Source organism: Tilletiopsis washingtonensis (genome assembly GCF_003144115.1).
Source record: "Tilletiopsis washingtonensis strain MCA 4186 unplaced genomic scaffold FA09scaffold_5, whole genome shotgun sequence".
Classification (NCBI taxonomy): Eukaryota; Fungi; Basidiomycota; class Exobasidiomycetes; order Entylomatales; genus Tilletiopsis; species Tilletiopsis washingtonensis.
In genome coordinates this window covers 96638-112066 of record NW_020312002.1, presented here as the reverse complement: position 1 = coordinate 112066, position 15429 = coordinate 96638, and the positions used below count along the sequence as shown (strand labels likewise).

At 67.8% G+C, this 15429-nt stretch overlaps 4 protein-coding genes across 4 annotated transcripts; 1 reads left to right on the top strand and 3 right to left on the bottom strand.

Moving 5' to 3' along the window:
* Positions 1–7: 7 nt before the first annotated feature.
* Positions 8–4292, bottom strand: FA09DRAFT_359037 (hypothetical protein). The gene is made up of 5 exons (XM_025745045.1): positions 3745–4292; positions 1402–3671; positions 590–1349; positions 283–536; positions 8–228 (listed from the first exon to the last, which is right to left on the bottom strand). The coding sequence occupies exons 1-5, from the start codon at positions 4221–4223 to the stop codon at positions 89–91; spliced, it is 3903 nt and encodes a 1300-aa protein (XP_025599888.1). The 5' UTR covers positions 4224–4292; the 3' UTR covers positions 8–88.
* Positions 4293–4807: 515 nt separating this feature from the next.
* On the bottom strand, positions 4808–6324 carry FA09DRAFT_328409 (histidine-phosphotransfer domain, HPT domain-containing protein). Its single transcript, XM_025741761.1, has 3 exons — positions 6032–6324; positions 5538–5770; positions 4808–5298 (listed from the first exon to the last, which is right to left on the bottom strand). Exons 1-3 carry the CDS (start codon positions 6041–6043, stop codon positions 4983–4985), a joined length of 561 nt encoding a protein of 186 aa, XP_025599887.1. The 5' UTR covers positions 6044–6324; the 3' UTR covers positions 4808–4982.
* Positions 6325–9096: 2772 nt separating this feature from the next.
* Positions 9097–9959, top strand: FA09DRAFT_337122 (hypothetical protein; the record flags this gene model as incomplete). Its single annotated transcript, XM_025743971.1, has 5 exons — positions 9097–9196; positions 9253–9447; positions 9617–9645; positions 9696–9839; positions 9894–9959. 5 exons carry the CDS (start codon positions 9097–9099, stop codon positions 9957–9959), a joined length of 534 nt encoding a protein of 177 aa, XP_025599886.1.
* FA09DRAFT_212730 (ras GEF) lies at positions 9887–15073 on the bottom strand. Its single transcript, XM_025739499.1, has 2 exons — positions 10826–15073; positions 9887–10769 (listed from the first exon to the last, which is right to left on the bottom strand). Exons 1-2 carry the CDS (start codon positions 14792–14794, stop codon positions 10179–10181), a joined length of 4560 nt encoding a protein of 1519 aa, XP_025599885.1. The 5' UTR covers positions 14795–15073; the 3' UTR covers positions 9887–10178.
* Between the last annotated feature and the right edge of the window lie 356 nt (positions 15074–15429).

Genomic DNA, 15429 nt, shown 5'->3' with positions numbered 1-15429 from the left:
GCAAGAACATGACTCGACGGGATTGCGTGTGTGTGTGTGATCATACAGAATGGAGGATGGAGAAGGAGGGGATCGGGAGAATGTGCACCTATGCTGCGCGGCTCAGCTCCTCTAGCAGAGCATTGACCTCGGGCGCAGTGGCTGCGACGGCGGGCATCTCGTCGTCTCCGGCGAGGATGCCATGACGCTCAGACGCAGACAGCGCTGCGAAGCTCGCCAACAGGTCGCCTGAGCAGGAAGCGTGTCAGCGGCCGGATGCCTCGCGCACAACATCGGACTCACCGTCGACGAAGCCAGTCGGCGGCGCAATGCGATGCTCGGTGCGCAGCGTGCGCCAGTCCTCGGCCCGGATGGCGCTCGGTGACGCGCGCTGCAGCGCGGCACAGTAGTTGCGCTCGATCTCTGCAGCGATGATGCCACTGCGCTCGCCGAGCGATGCAAGCGTTCCAATGGCACCAGCAGCCGAGCCGAAGACGATGCGAGGCGTCACACTCAAGGCACCAGCGGACGCTGACGGTTGCGATGAAGCCAGGGATCTGGAATGGCCGTGTCAGCTTTCGGCCATGCACACACCAGCGGGAGCACTCACCCGCGTCGGAAGCGGTTGATTAGGTCGCCGTAGTGCCAGGCGGCGCCGCGCTCCATGACGTGGCTCCACTCCTGCTCGCCGCCGTCTTCGCGCACTTCTCTGCCCTGCTCGCGAGCGCGGTCGCGCAGGCGCTGGACACGCGCACGCTCCTCGGGGCTGCGCTTGCTGCGCTGCACCGTGTACACGTTGAAGGCGATGTCGGCGCCGATGAAGGTCTGCTTCTCGTCGTCCAGGATCTCGCCGGCGGTCGTCCAGTAAGGGTCGCAGTCACGCGCCACCTCGACGAGCGCGCCGCGCATCGTGGGCGTCGACTCGACGCGCAAGACGACCAGTGAGCGGAGCGCATCGCCGACGACAATACGAGAGTTGCTGGCATCCGGAGCAGACAGCGTCGCGGCGGTGAAGGCACAGCCCCACTGGCCGACTTGGCGCAGCGAGAAGGCGCTCTCCTCGTCTTTGCTCTTGTCGACGGCGAAGGTGAGCACCTCGGCGTTGACGGCTGCGACGAGCACGCCAGCGCAGGATTCGACCGCAAAGACGTTGCCGCGGACTTGCTGCCCGAACACCTGCTCGAGCTTCGACTGGCCGCCCGCCGTGCGAGCGACGCGGTAGCCGAGGAGACGTCCCTCGGTTGTCTCGCTGCGGTCGGGCATGGCGAAGCCCGTGCCGACCACAATGATTGCGTCCTTGCTCTCCTCGAACTTGAAGACGCCGATCGCGTTCGGCCGCTCGTCCCAGTCCAGCTGCACACGGTCCAAGACTGTGGGGGCTCGTCAGAACGTGGTCGCTACGCCTCGTCAAGCAAGACTTACCGTCAAACATCTCCGCGTCGAGCAGCTGCACATGGCCGTGCGGACGCTCAAGACTCTCGGTGCCCTCTGGCCGGAAGCGCCACGTCGTGGTGACGATTGATCGGCGTGAGGCAGAGGCATGCAGGGCCAGAGCGGTGGGATTGTCGCGTCCCAGAGGCACAGCCTTGACGTCGAGTGTCTGGCTCTCGCCCAGCTGCACGAGATCGAGCGTGTCCGGCCGCACGAGGAGCACCACGCCTCGCTGCTCGCTGCTGGATGCGGGCATGGACGATGCGTCGCGCACGTCGTGCATCGGCAGAGGCGAGACCGTCAGTTGCGAGCCGGAGAGCGTGATGACAGCTGGCCGGTCGGAGCAGGCAAGCACAGCCTTCGAGTTGCTGCCCGCCGCTTCGTACGGCTCAAGACGCGCCGGCAGTGTTCCGACACTCGTGACGCGAGACTCCAGCACTCCGATCGACTTCGAGATCGAGTCGGCGTGAGGCAGCGCCAGACGATGGACCGCAACCTTGCCGCTTCCGAGAGCGACGAGAAGGTGCGGCGCGGCTGGCGTGAACGCGTGCAGAAGGACAGATCGGGGAAGCGAGTCTTGAGGGCCGAGCAGCGCGGTTGGTGTGGCATCTGCGAGCGTTGGCAGTGACAGAAGGCGCACAGAGCGTGTCCACAGACCGACAGCTGCGAGCGTGCTCGGCTCAGATGTGAAGGAACGCAGGTCGAGCGAGCAGACCTCGGCGTCCATTTGGGCCTGACCACGCTCGGCGAGGACATTGCCCGACCGTTGCAGACACAAGAGCTTGCCACCGTCCAGCGCCAGCAGCACCTGGCCGTGCTCGTCGAGGACAGCTTGCAGGATCGGCGTCTTGGCCGGCGCTGCCATGCGCGCGAGCTCCTGACCAGCCGACGAGAGAAGCAAGACGCCCTCCGCACTCGCCCAGAGTACCGCGCCGTCCTGCAATGTCTGCACGGCGAGCGGCGCAGCGTCGGGCACTGGCCATGCTTCAGGCGACATGTTGCCAGCCTCCTGTCGCAGCACGTGTGCCTTGGCTCCGACGGCGAGGACGATGCGGCCTCTGGCTGTCCACACTCGCTCGATGTCTTGCGCTGACACGCTGCTGAGCGTCGAGCACTGGACACCACGAGTCACGACTCGTAGCGAGCCGGTCGGACCTGTGCCCGATGCGGTGATGACGCGCGACTGCGCGCCCTGGGTGTCGACGACGAGGTCCAAGATCGGAGCGAGATTGGGCATCTCGTGCAGCACCGTCAAGGACTGCTCGCCGTCTTTCACGTCGCCGTCTGGGCGCAGCAGCGACGCAGGCAGCTGCACGAGCACCGAGTCGCCACCAGCAGACGCGACAGCGAGCACGCCGTCGCCAGCGTACGCCAGCGCATCGGAGCCGGCAGGCGCAGGAATGTCGCCGAGCGTCAGCAGCGCGAGAGATCTCGGCTGCCATGTCGAGGAAGCCGTCGCGCGCGTGACCGCGATGGTCAGGAGAAGCAGCGAGCCGGCGTGCGTGCCGATCATCACTCGGACCTCGCCTTGCTCTGCCTGCTGTGATGCTGTGAAGACCTCCTGTCCGTCTGCAGCGGTGAGAATGACAGTGGCACGGACAAGCGTAGGCCGATCCAGTGCGACGCGCAGGAGTGCGGGCTGTGCGCTGAGCTGGCCCACGCCAGATGTCGAAGCAGCAGAGCTGCGGCGGTGAGGCCGCTTGCCGTTTGTGTTGGCCTGCTGCTCGGGGCTCGTGCCGAGTTGAGCCTCGTGCGTCTCGGCACCACGGCTGGCTTTGCGCCGCTTGACCGGTGAGGCTGGTTTTGCGCTGACGTCGGGCAGCCCAACGAGAAGGATGGCGCGCTCGGTGGCAACCAGCAGCGCGCGCAGCGACACAGGTAGGACGCCCAGGGCGTGCGCGCCGATGGCATCGGCAGGCGAGAGAGGCACGTGTGCCAGCCCGATAGAGGACGCTGAGTCGAGCACCTGCAGCTCCTCGGCGGTGCGAACGCGGCCAAGCGCGGCCGGGCCCTTGCGCTCTGTGGGCGCGGCTGCCGCAGCAGGTGGTCGGCTGACCGTCGCGCGCGATGCCGACCACGGCAGCGGCGGGATGCTTTGCGTCGAGCTGTTGAGCGTGTGGAAGGAGAGTACAGGCAGGCACTGCGGGCCCAGGCCGGGCAGCGTAGAAGGCGTCGATGAGATCGACAGCAGAGCTAGAAGGGGCACCTCATCCGTGCCGGTCGGCAGAAGAAGGTGCGAGAGGATGTGAGGGTGCGGCAGCCTGTGGCCGGAGTCAGTACTTTTGCTCCAGGGTCGCTACCAGTCGAAGACAGCTTGAGACCGCGTGCACTCACCGTGCGCTCCATGCATCGCTCAAGTCGCCGGCCACACGACAGATGCGCATGCTCCCGACCTGTGCGTGCGCCGCGGCCCACTCTGTCCGGCTCGGGCCCGCCGCGGCGAGATGTGTGCCAGCGCCCATCTCTGGCGGCGGACGTGCGGCAATGCCAGAGGCATCGAGCAGCAGCGCCCGGCGCACAGAGAGGCGCGGCGTGCTGTCGTGCTCGGACGGCTCAAGGCCCACGACAAGCAGGCGCGGCGTGGGCGCATCGGTGTGCACCAGCAGCGCAGCGAGCGAGTGCGAGAGGCGTACCGAGAGCGGACGTGCGGCGAGCGCCAGCGACACCGACGGCAGGCCGGCCTCGAGGCGCAGCAGCGTGAGCGATGCGTGGCCGAGGAAGACGAGGCCGGCGGCGGGCCCGAGGACGTGCGGCGGCACAAAGAGCACCGCCGAGCTGGCACTCGCCGGGTGCACATGGCTGAGCGCAAGCATGGTGGCGGGTGGTAGGCAAGCGGCACAGCGCCGGTGCAGAGACGAGACGTGCGGTGGACTGTGAGGAGATGGAGGTGCGGACAGGCGCTGCTCCACGCCATCATCGCTGACAGCACGCGGCGGCGGCAGGGTCGTCAGCGACCCCAGATCCGCACCCGCAGCGCGCGGTCCGTGCGGCGCTGGCGCGATGACTAAGCTACAGCTGGACCCCGGGCAGCCGCCGAATGGCCTGCTCGGAGCACAACAGCAGCATACGTCGATCTAGCACTTCGCTAGACGCTGGTGCAGATGGCACAAGCTGGTCAAAGTAGAGGAACAATACAGCTCGGTGGCCTGGGCATGCAAGAAAGCCGCAAGGAGGCCGGCGGGCACCAAGCTCCCACAGGGTCTTGGAAGCGCCAGTCACGCGGCGCAAGCCGCCCTCACAGCTTCTGGGCATGCGCTTTTCGACTCATTCTGGGAAGTCAAGTCAGGAATCGTGGGACAAAGCAGAAGCAGGTGATGCTGCTGACCAGTGCCTGTGCTGCCCTCGCAACGCGTGAGGAAAGCAGGCGCAAGCAGACGTGTCCGGCGCCGTCCCGACACGCTCAACTGCCCTGACAGCTCGGACGCATAAGAGCTGACTCGCACATGCTAGCCTCAGGCTCGCCACACTGCATCGATCTTGTCATGCCTCGCGGCGCAGCCCAGTCGCCAGTCGGAGCATGCATGATATGGCAGCCGCATCGCGAGTCTCTATGGCCGCAGCTGGATGTGTCTTCATTCCTCGTTCTCCTCCGGCTCCTCTGCCTCCTCGTCGTCCTCCTCGCCGTCCAATGCCTCCTCGTGCTCGGCGTAGAAGGCCTTGAGCGCGGCCTCGGCCTCCTTGTACTCGACCTTGACGTCCCGCAGCGTGCTCGTGAGCTTCTTCAGCGCCTCCTCCTCCGACAGCTCGGTGACGCCGTCCTTGTCGGCGGCCTTGCCGTAGTGCTGCATGTTCTCGCAGCTGTCCCGCACCTTGAGCACGCCGACGGCCGCCGACGAGCCCTTGAGGAAGTGGCCGAGCGTCGAGAGCTCCGGCAGGTCCTTCTTGGCACTAGACGTCGCACAGAATCAGCCGCAGCTCTGCCGGCGTCCACTAGCTGCTACGGCCTGCTCGCTCTAACCTGGCCCGCGCAGGAAGCTGACCGTCCTCTTCGCCATGCGACGCAGCTCGCAGCGCAGCTGATGCAGCGCAGCTAATGCAGCAGGTAGCAGGCACCGAGCGCGCCGACCCTCCTGCTGCGCCCCGCCGCCATCCACTGCCCACGGCTCAGCCCGCCCGCACACACTCACAGCGCAGCGTCCATCTTCGCAAACGTGACCTCGGCCTGCTCAAAGTAGTTCCAGACGATCTCGCGCGAGAACTCGCGGTCCTCCTCGTCGTCGTCCATCTCGAGCAGCTGGCTGAAGATGTCGACGTCGATGATCGACGGCGAGATGGAGCCGGCGGGGTCGAGAGACGAGGCCGCCGCGCCCGAGCCCGATGCGAGCGCAGAGGCAGACGCCTGCGGCGAGGAGAGAGGCGACTGAGAACGGCGCGCATCAGCACATACTCTCGCCTGGCTCCTGGCGTGTACGAAGCAGACGGGCGCCGCACATGCCGCCTGGCAATCTGGCTTCTGCCAGCCAGCGCTGCACCTCGGCGTGCCATACTGTTTTGTGAGAGCAGGAGCTGCGGCCTCTTTCACCTTATGCAGACCCGAGCTTTCCCGCCGCCGCGCGTCTCGCCGTCCAGCGTTCATGCATCTGCCGGCCCTCCCACCGCTCGACGCTTCTGCCGCACGCACCTTGTCCGCCATGATGGGCCACGCTTCAGAGACAGCAGAGCGCCGTTTTCACTTCAGAGGCAGCTCGGTGACTGGAAATCGAGGCGAGATGTCGCGGTGCAGCGCGCAGCAGGTCACGAGCGAGAGCAGCCGCGGGCGTGCTCGCGAGAGAAGGGCCGGTCGGGAAAATGTAACGAGGCAGAGACGGAGAAGTGACGAGACGATGTGCGCGGCGATGAGACGTGAGCGAGGCGAGACGAGACGGGCGACGGGCACGAGGCGGGAGCGTCTGGACGGAGCAGATGAGATGAGAGGCGGGAACGGTGCTTGAGGTGGGAAGCAAAGAGGCGCAGGCGGGCGAGCGCCGCAGCCTGGCGGCTGGCGGGCGGCATATAGGCTGCGCGGCTGCATGCGTGCCGCGCGACGCCGCGCTCCACGGCAGAGGCACGCACGCAGCGGCTCGCGCGTGCCTGTCCGCCCGTCGCACCTCCCTCCCGGCCGGCCGTGCCCAACGGCCATCGGGCCGCACTCAAAGTGCCTGTGCCGTATCATGGTGGCGGCAGCGCACTTGCAGAGAGCAGCCTCGGCGATGAGGCGTGTGCTGCGGTGCCTGATGCGGCTCGCGAGCGCAAGAGCGAGGCGCGAGAGGAGGCATGACGAGGAGGAGCTCGCTCGACTGCTTCCATCCTCGTTTGCTCTCTCGACCTCCTAGCGCCCTGGTGAACGAGGCTGCCGCCGTGCCACGTTCAGCACCTGCGCTGCATCAAGTCTATTTGCAGGTCGAGTGGGTCCGGCGCCATCCTTTGCGGCTCGGCTGCCGTGCTGCGCTCTCGTCGCAAGCCAGCATGCGGCACATGCTCTGCCGCTGTCGTGATGCGTGGGGCGACACTTGTGCTTGCCTTGCTGCCCACGCACTGCCGCCATCCCATGCTCGTGCGGTGCCGCAGCACGCAGCCGGACGTCTCTTCGCCGTGCTGTGCTGCGCTGCGACTCTTACTGTCTGGGGCGCAAGACACCGGTGCGACAGCGCATCTCGCGAGAGGCGCTTGCAGGACACCGCAGGCACACCACCACCGCCATGCACGCACACGCCACCTCCTCCTTGTTCTTCCTGCGGCCGCACGACGACGTTGCCGCTGCAGCAGCCGGCGGAAGCGTGGCGCAGAGCACAGCACAGATGAGCCGCTGCACGGCTCCGAGCCTCTCGCCGTCGCTGCACCAGACGAGCCTCCGAGCTCGCCGTGCCGTGTGCTCGGTACTCCAGCGTGTGCGCGACGATGACGTGGGGGCCGCGCGTCTCGCAGCTCGCGGGCTCACCCTCGCGGCTCTCAGGCACGGCGCGAGTGCCTCCGAGAGGCGCAACGCCACGTCCTGCGCAGAGATGGCGCCTCCCGCCGCCGCCACACGGCGCCGCCGCGCAAACGCCTCCGCCGCTGCCGCCGAGCGCAGATCGTCCATGTGCCGCCGCCGTGCTCACGCCTCGCAGCCATCCCGCCGTGCCGCAGCAGCACGGCAGCACAGACAGCCCACTGCGGCATCTGCGCCGCACTCCGCCACAGATCTGCCTGAGGCTGCACCGCAGACAGCGCCGCACTGCGCCTGCCATCGCCATACAGCTCCCGCACCACCCGCTGCCGAACACGGCGCCGGCTGCGAGCCTGCGAGGCCTCCTCGCAGCATGCTGTGCACGCTCTGCCACGCCCGGCTGATCATCTGGCCGCTCGGAACGTCTTGTTCTGTCGCAGCAGCAGCAGTATGCAGCAACCGCTGCTGTGCCGCAGCTCGCAGGCATGCGGCACGCAGGACAACTGCGGCCACGCTCGCTGCGGATGTCATCGTGCGACGAGCTTCGCTTGCGGCCAGCAAGGCCTTGCATGGTGCGAGTCTACGTGGCGCGCTACGCTGGCGGGCCTGCAGGCTGTTCGCCGTGGCACTCCTGCTGCTCGAACAGCTTGCGTTTAGGCTTCCCGCCCTCTGCGCAAAAGCCGTCTTGGCTGCGCGTGCTCGAGCCGTGCCCGGAGGCTTGGGGTGGAGGCGTGACGGAGGCGTGAGCGCATCACGCGCCTGCGCCGCCTACGCCTCCATCACGACGCTCTCATGAACGAGGAGGAAGAGTGATGGGACGATTGCAGGCTAGCTGTGGGTCCCCGGTTGGCCGAAAGGCAGTCGCCGTGCCTTGTGCGGGGACGAGCGTGGGGCAGGCGCTCGAGACAGCCGGGAGACGCTGCACGCTCGAGAGGCCTCTGCGCTCTGCGGGCCGGACGCGACGCGACGCGGTCCAAATCTGCGAATGACGTCTGCTCGCTTGTGGCAGCCAGAGCACAGCAGCTGCTGCTGCACCTGGCAAACCGCACATCAGCTCGTGCAGAAAGACAAGAAAGGCGAAGCGGCAGCAACTGACTGATGGAGGTTGAGAGGGGGAGAGCACATCCAACGCAGACGCCGCTCGACGCCGGAATGCTCTCGTGCTCGGAACGGGGCGATGTGGTCCGGAAATAGCCCCGCCGCAAGCCGCTGCTCTTTCACGGCGCGCAGATCTGCCTCCACCTCAGTGCTGCAGCGCGACATGCCCGCCGCAGCACGGAGACGCTCCAGCACCAGCCGCAGCGGAGCGCCGCTTTGGTCTTGCCTCGCCTTGCCTCGCCTTGAGCTTGACAGCCGCCGCCGCAAATGAGGGACAGGCGAGGATGGACGGTGTGTCCGCCTCGTCCGCCGCCTGTCATGCTGCGGAGAAAGGGCCGGTGCGGCGGCAGTGCGCCCCGCGCGTCGCGTCTCCCGGTTCTTCGCATGCGTGGGACGCCTGCTGCAGGAGAGCAGCGGCATCGCAGCTGAGAAGGAGTGACTGCTGCTCGGACGCTGGACAGAACAGCGGCAGCTGCAGGCAGGCTGATGCCTGAAAGCCTGAGGTGCGAGGGCAGCGCACGCCATGCTCTGGCCGCGGATGTTGCGTGCGCGCGCGACAGCGAGGTGTGCAGCCGGCCGGGCCGTGACGTCGCTCGGGACGGGGCACATCGCCGTGCCCGCGCGGGTCTCACCTCTTCCTCTCTCACCACCACATCAACGCACAACCAAAGCAACAAGCAGCCATGTCCATCCTCTCCGACCTCAACTTCGGCCTCTTCACCGCCGGCGCGCCCAACTACTCGCTGCACGCGCTGCCCGTCGTCCTCTTCTTTGCCGCGCTGCGTGCGTGCTGCTGCCGGTGCTGTGCTGGCTGCCTTGCACTGACCTCTCCGTCGCAGCGCACTGGTGGGCCATTGCGACCGTCGAGCGCCTGCAGCGCGACCCCAAGCACCCCTTCTTCCGCGGCGGCTGGGACAACCAGAACCCGCGCGCCTGGGTCGCGCGCCTCAACGCCCACGTCGCCGCCGGCAAGCGCCTTTCGCCGCTCGAGCAGCGCGTGCTGCGCGCGCAGAGCGCCCAGCAGAACGGCTTTGGTGAGCGGCAGTGGTAGAGATGGCATGTGCGGGGGAGGTGGTGGGCAGAAGGCGTGTGCCTGACAAGTGCCGAGAGGCGAGAAGTTGTGCCTGGCAGGCATTGCTCCTGCCTGGTCTGCGGCCTCGGCTTGCTCTGGGAGAGTCCAGCGTGCTCACACCTCTCTTGCAGAGTCCTTCGCACAGATCGCCGCCGCCATTGTGAGCACACTTCTGCGCCGGTCGCAGGCTAGCGCTGACACCGCATACAGCTGGCCGGCAACTTCGCACGCCTGCCCTCGCACGAGCTCAACCGCGTGGCGGCCATCTACCTCGCGACGCGCCTCGTGTACAACTACCTCTACGTCACCACGGGCAGCAAGTCGTTCAGCTTCGTGCGCACCATTGTGTTCAACGTGAGTGCGCTGTCGAGGGTCTCGCCGCCTCGTCGCTCACAGAGCCCTACGCAGACCGGCACCTTCGTGCTCGTCCGCCTGCTCTTCCGCGCCGGCAACGCGCTGCGCTACGCGGCCTAGGCGAAGCTCTTATCCGCTGCTCCACTCTCATTCGCTGCTCCATCTCCATCCTCGCATCTCACAAAGCACAGCCGCATGGCAAAAGCAATAATCGCCGTTACTGTACAGGGCGCAGGGTGACCAGCAGGAGTGTGCGGGCGCGCGAAAGATGAGGAGCACGGGTGATGGATGAGAGGAGTCCGGGCGCAGATGAGGAGGGCATAGGAAGCGGCGGCGGGCTCAGCCCTTCCAGCCAAAGATGTCGAGGCCGAGCTTGCCGCCGTCGCTGCCGCTGCCACGGCTGGCGATCGTCGACGGCGTCGGCTCGCCGGCGCGCGAGCGCGGCTCGAGGAGCAGGCTGCGGCGGTAGAGGTCGTCGGCCGAGCCGCCGGCGCTGCTCTGCTGCACCTCGGCGAGTACATTCTGCAGGTAGCTCTGGCACTCGGGCACCTCGAGCAGGTTGTACGGCACCTGGAAGCGCTGCAGCTCGCCGATGATGCGGCTCATCTTGACGTACTTGTCGAAGTTGATGAGGCGCTTCTGCGGGTCCTGCGGCGACGGCCGCGTCGCTGCGTTGCCCTCGTGGCAGAAGGTCAGGTCCGTGAGGAAGAGGCCGACAAACGGCAGCGCCGGCGGCAGCGTGGCGCGCAGCCGCGCGCGGTAGCCGGCAAAGTTGCGCGTGTGCTCGACGGTGTGCCGCTGGTGGTCCATCATGGCGCGGTACTTGGCCGGCAGGCCGTCCCACGTGCGCTTCAGGCGCGCGATCGTCGACGAGTTGAGCGCACACTGGATGGCCATGAGCGTGTTGAAGTTGTTGAGGCCGAGGCAGCGCTGTGAGGGAAGGATGTCAGCTGTGCCGCATCTGGGGAACATCGCGCGCAACTCACGTCGCCAAGCTTGATGAAGAACTTGACAAGCTGCGTGCGCTTGCGCGCGTCGCCCTCGCCCAGGATGCACTCGCTGATCCAGCCGGTGATGTGCGTGCTGAGCGAGCTCATGCTCTTGACGTGCACGGCGGAGCTGACGCCGGCCTTCTTGCTGAACTCCTGGCCGAGCAGCTCTTCGGGCAGGATGGAGCAGTAGATCTTGCTCTCCATGATCGTCAGCTGCCGCGCCAGCTCGGTCGGGTCAAAGTCGACGACGTTGAGCGGCGGCTGCGGCACGGCGCGCAGCGACGAGAGCAGCGCCTTGGACACGATCGGCGCCGGCGGCATCGGGCCCTTCTTGCCGTAAGCGCTGGCCGAGTACATGCTCGACACGTCTGTCATGCCCGGCGGCATCGCGCCGTTCTTGAGCCGGTCCGTCGAGACCATACGCTTGAGCGTGCCGGGCCCGCGCGCGCCGGCGACCGGAGCGCCGGTCACCTGCGCCATCACCTTCTTGCACGGGCCGGCGATGATGCGGCGCTGCGCCAGCTCTGCCAGGCGCTGGCCAGGCCGCTGCAGCGAGTGCGTCATCGACGTGCGCGTGAACTCGACGAGGCGGTCGAGGATCGCGTGGTCCGTCGGCGTGTGCCAGTGCGTCTCGAGCCACGTCTTGAAGAAGTTGAAGATGCGCAGGCGCACCGGTGCGACCTTGCGCTCCATCCAGCGCGCAAGCTCGTCGCCGCTCAGTTCGAGCGACGCCGGCGGGCGCAGGTTGTAGCGCGCCTCGAGTGCGTCGAAGAGCTCGAGCGGCGTCGTAAACAGGCGGAAGCACAGGAAGAAGGCGTTCGAGAACGTGGCGTCGACGGTGGTGTCGTGCGGCGTCATCTTCTCGACGAGCGCGGCGAGCGTGGCGCCGGTCACCTGTCCCTCGGAGTTGTAGGCCACGTCCGAGGGGTCGAAGTCGGGCGCCATGAGGCGAGCCTCGAGCAGGGAAGGGGGCATGCTGCTGCTCGTGCTGCCTGCAGAGAGCGGCGAGAGCGCGAAGCCGGCGCTGTCGGGGACGCTGCCGTTGCGGCCACGCGTCGACGCCTCCGAGGCATCGCTGCCGCGACGGGCGCTTGGCTCGCTGAGCGAGGCAAGCAGCAGGCCCTTCGGCGTGTCGCGCACGACTGGCGCGCTGAGCGGGCCCAGCTTGGCGGCGTGGACGTCGTCGAACGGGAAGGCGTCGTGCTCGCTGCGGTCCATCGAAGGACGAGCAGAGGTATCTGCCGTGGTGTCGGAGCGACCCGAGTTCAGCGTCGAGCCAGACGTGCGCGAGTGGTCGCGCGACATGGGCTCGCTCGAGTCGCTCGCGTCGCCGCTGTTGGAGTCCGCAGACGCGGTAGGCGCGTGACGCTCCATGTTGCGAGGCGGCCGAGAGAGGGCAGCGTTGGCGCTGAGCGGCGGCGGATTGCTCGGGCGCCGAGCGTTGCCAAGCAGCGGCTGAGGCCGGCGCACGCCGCGCCGCTCGAGAAGCGCAGACTTGGGCATGTCGTCGGCCGACGAGGCCGCGTCATATGCGCGCAGGGGCTCTTGGCGGCTATCGATGCTGGAGGCGATGGCCTCTTCCTCCTCGTTCTGCTCGTCCATCACGTCCAGATCAGGCGCTGCGCTGCCGTTCTGCTCGTACTTCTCCCGCAGGCAGCTGAGGCTCGAGGCCTTCCGCCCGAGGAACGAGAGCGTGTGCTTACCGCGACGGGCACCGGTGCCGCTCTCGCCTGCCTCGGACATGGAGAGATCCTCCTCCATCGCGTCGGCGAGCGCCTCGGTCTCTGCCTCGCTCTGCTGTGCGCGTGCAGCATTGTGCTTCGCAGAGCCCGCGAGTGTGAGCCGCAGCGTCGAGTCGGCGCGGTTCAAGCACAGCCGCACGGCGCCGACGCATTCGCCACCTGTGCGCAGCACCGCAGTTGCGGCGTGCAGCAGACGCGACTTCTCGTCGTCCTCGTTGATGCCGGCCATCGACGGCGAGCTGGCATTGGCCGGCGCCGAGGTGATGACGCGAGCAGCAGTGACCAAGGCCGTCGTCGCCTCGTACAGGCCCTCGCGCGTCTCCCACAGGATGGCAGTCTGGCGCGGGAACGCAGCCTGCAGCTCGGCGCTGTTGTTGACGGCCTCGACGACGAGCAGCAGGCTGCGCACGCCGTCAACGGCCTCGCGGGTCATGTCGATGAGATGAGCGTAGCTCGAGGCGTGCGAGTCGCGCGTGTGGGTGTGCACGTGGCCGATGAAGGCAGCGGTGATGGACAGGAGCTGGTCGTTGGCGGCGCTCAGGCGCTGCAGCACCTCCTGCGGCGAGCAGATGCTGGCTGCGGCGGCGGCGGGCACCTCCAGCGACTCGCAAGAGCCGGAGCGCGAGCCGACCATTGAGTCAGAGCCGGAGCCTGATGCAGAGCCAGAGCCACCACCGCCTTCTTGCGGCTCGGAGACGAGCGAGTCAGACCGACCTCGTGCCTCGGCTTGAGCCTTGATGCGTGCAGCAGGCGACGGCTCGCCGTTTGCCGAGGTCTGTTGCGCCTGTCGGGCCTGCTCTTCGGCTGCGGCGCTCGGTCGTCCGCCTTGAGCAGCAAATCTGGCGCTGCGCGGCGAGAGCTGCCCCGATGTGTAGGCCGTCAGATAGGCCGAGCTGCGCGGCGAGTCCGGCGTCGGCGTCTTGTCCTGCTCGCTGCGGTCCGGCGGCGCGACTGCACCGCCTGGCTGTCGCGCCTGCGAGCCCTGACGCCCGTCGGCATACAGGTCATCATAGACGGACGAGCGGCGATCCGGCACGTTGACGCCACACTCGACCGCCACCTCGAGGAAGCGACGGACATGGCGCAGCACACCGTCGGCCATGCCCAGCATCGCGTCCATGTCGGCATCGCGCCCTGCGTCCTCCGCCACTGGGGCAGACGCTTTCCGCGCCTGCGTCACGAGACGGCTCAGCTCGGCGAGGATCTGCTTGCGCTCGCGTGCCAGGACCGGATGTGCCTTCAGCACGGGCGACTCGCGCGTCAGGCAGTCCGTGGCAGAGAGCACCGACCGCACAGACGAGATGACGCAGGCCGTCGAGGGCTGGAAGTGTGCGAAGCGATTCGCACGCACGGCGTTGTGCAGCAGCGCGATGGCGTGGAGAATCGGGTCGAGGATGCCAGCCGAGCCGCGGCGCTCAAGGAAGTCGGCCTCGGTCGGCGTGGGCGACCTGGACGGGTAGGACATCTGGCGGTGCTGCAGGGCATGCTGCGCCTGCGGCGCCAGATGCCGGTGCTCCGTGCCGCGACTGCGCGGGCGCAGCGTGCCGTTAAGGCCCAGGCCGCGGCCTGCGCCCTGGAACGACGGCTGTGGCGTGGCCTCGGCGTCGCGGTCGTACGACTGGCCCTGGTCCGAGCTGGATAGCTGCATCGAGGCGCCGCCCTCAGGACTGCCAAAGGGCAGCGCCTCTTCGTCAATGTAGTTGCTCGGGAACCAGCCGCGCTGGCCGTTGAGCTCGCCGTCCCACCAGCCGCTCATGTCGCGGTTGAAGACCTTGATGACCTGGCCGGCAGCAAAGGAGAGACACGTCGAGTTGCTGGACGTGAAGTCGTGCAGCGCCACAACGTACTCCTCGGCAGCCATGCCGGGCCCGTCATCTGACCCGTCGTACTCAGCTTCGTCGCGCTCCATGGGACTGGCAAAGCCAGACGCAGCCATGCCGGCGGAGCGCTGCTGCTGCTCGAGCAGTATCCGCGAGGTGCTGGCGATGCTGCTGCCGCCCGCGCCGCTGCGCGAGCCATCGACGATGGTGGAGTGTGAGGATGTCGACGAGCCTGTCGACATCGTGTGGGCGCTCTCGGCGCCGATGGTGTCGAAGGAGGCGCGCGGAGCGCCGTCCTCGTCCCAGTGGGACTGCAGCGACGCGCCACGCGTCGGAAAGCGCGAGCCAGCAGCGAACGACGCAGGGCCGGATGCGCCAGCAGCGGGCATCGTCGCCATCATGTCGCAGAGTGCGAGCGTGAGGCGCGCGAGTCGGGCTCAGCAGGCGTGCAGCGCTGCAGCGGCGTTGCGGGCGGCGCAGGCGTCGGGAGACAGTGGGAGAGAGCTGTCACAACGACGCAGCGTGACGCATGTTCCAGCGGCAGGCAGAGCAGCGCAGGCCGCGCGCAGAGACGCAGGCCGAGTGGAGTCGGTGAGCCAGAGCGGCACGAAGGAGCGTCGAAGCGAGAGAGCGTGGAGCGCGGAGCGGCAGCGCGGAGAAAGGCGCCGAGAGAGTGGTTGTGGGAGAGGTGCGCGCGAGAGGCGAGCGTGGCGTGCAGATCGTCCAGGGCAGCGGTGGCGCGACACGCAGCGACGAGACGAGCGAGAGCCGGGATGGGTGAGAGAGAGGGTGAGACTGGTGTCAGCGATGGGTCCGGGTGGCCTTGGCTGAGACGGCGGCGCGGGTGCGGCTCGGCGGCCAGGAGATTGGCAGCGGCAGCGGCAGGCGGCAGAAGCAGGGGGCGCGAGAGACCTCGGAGCGGTGCAGCAGCAGGCAGCGGCGGCACGCAAGGCACCGCAGCGCGGCGGCAGCGCAGCGAGGGGCTGCCGCTCGCAGGCGCAAGGCGGAATCGCAGCGGCGGCGCAGCGCAGCGCGC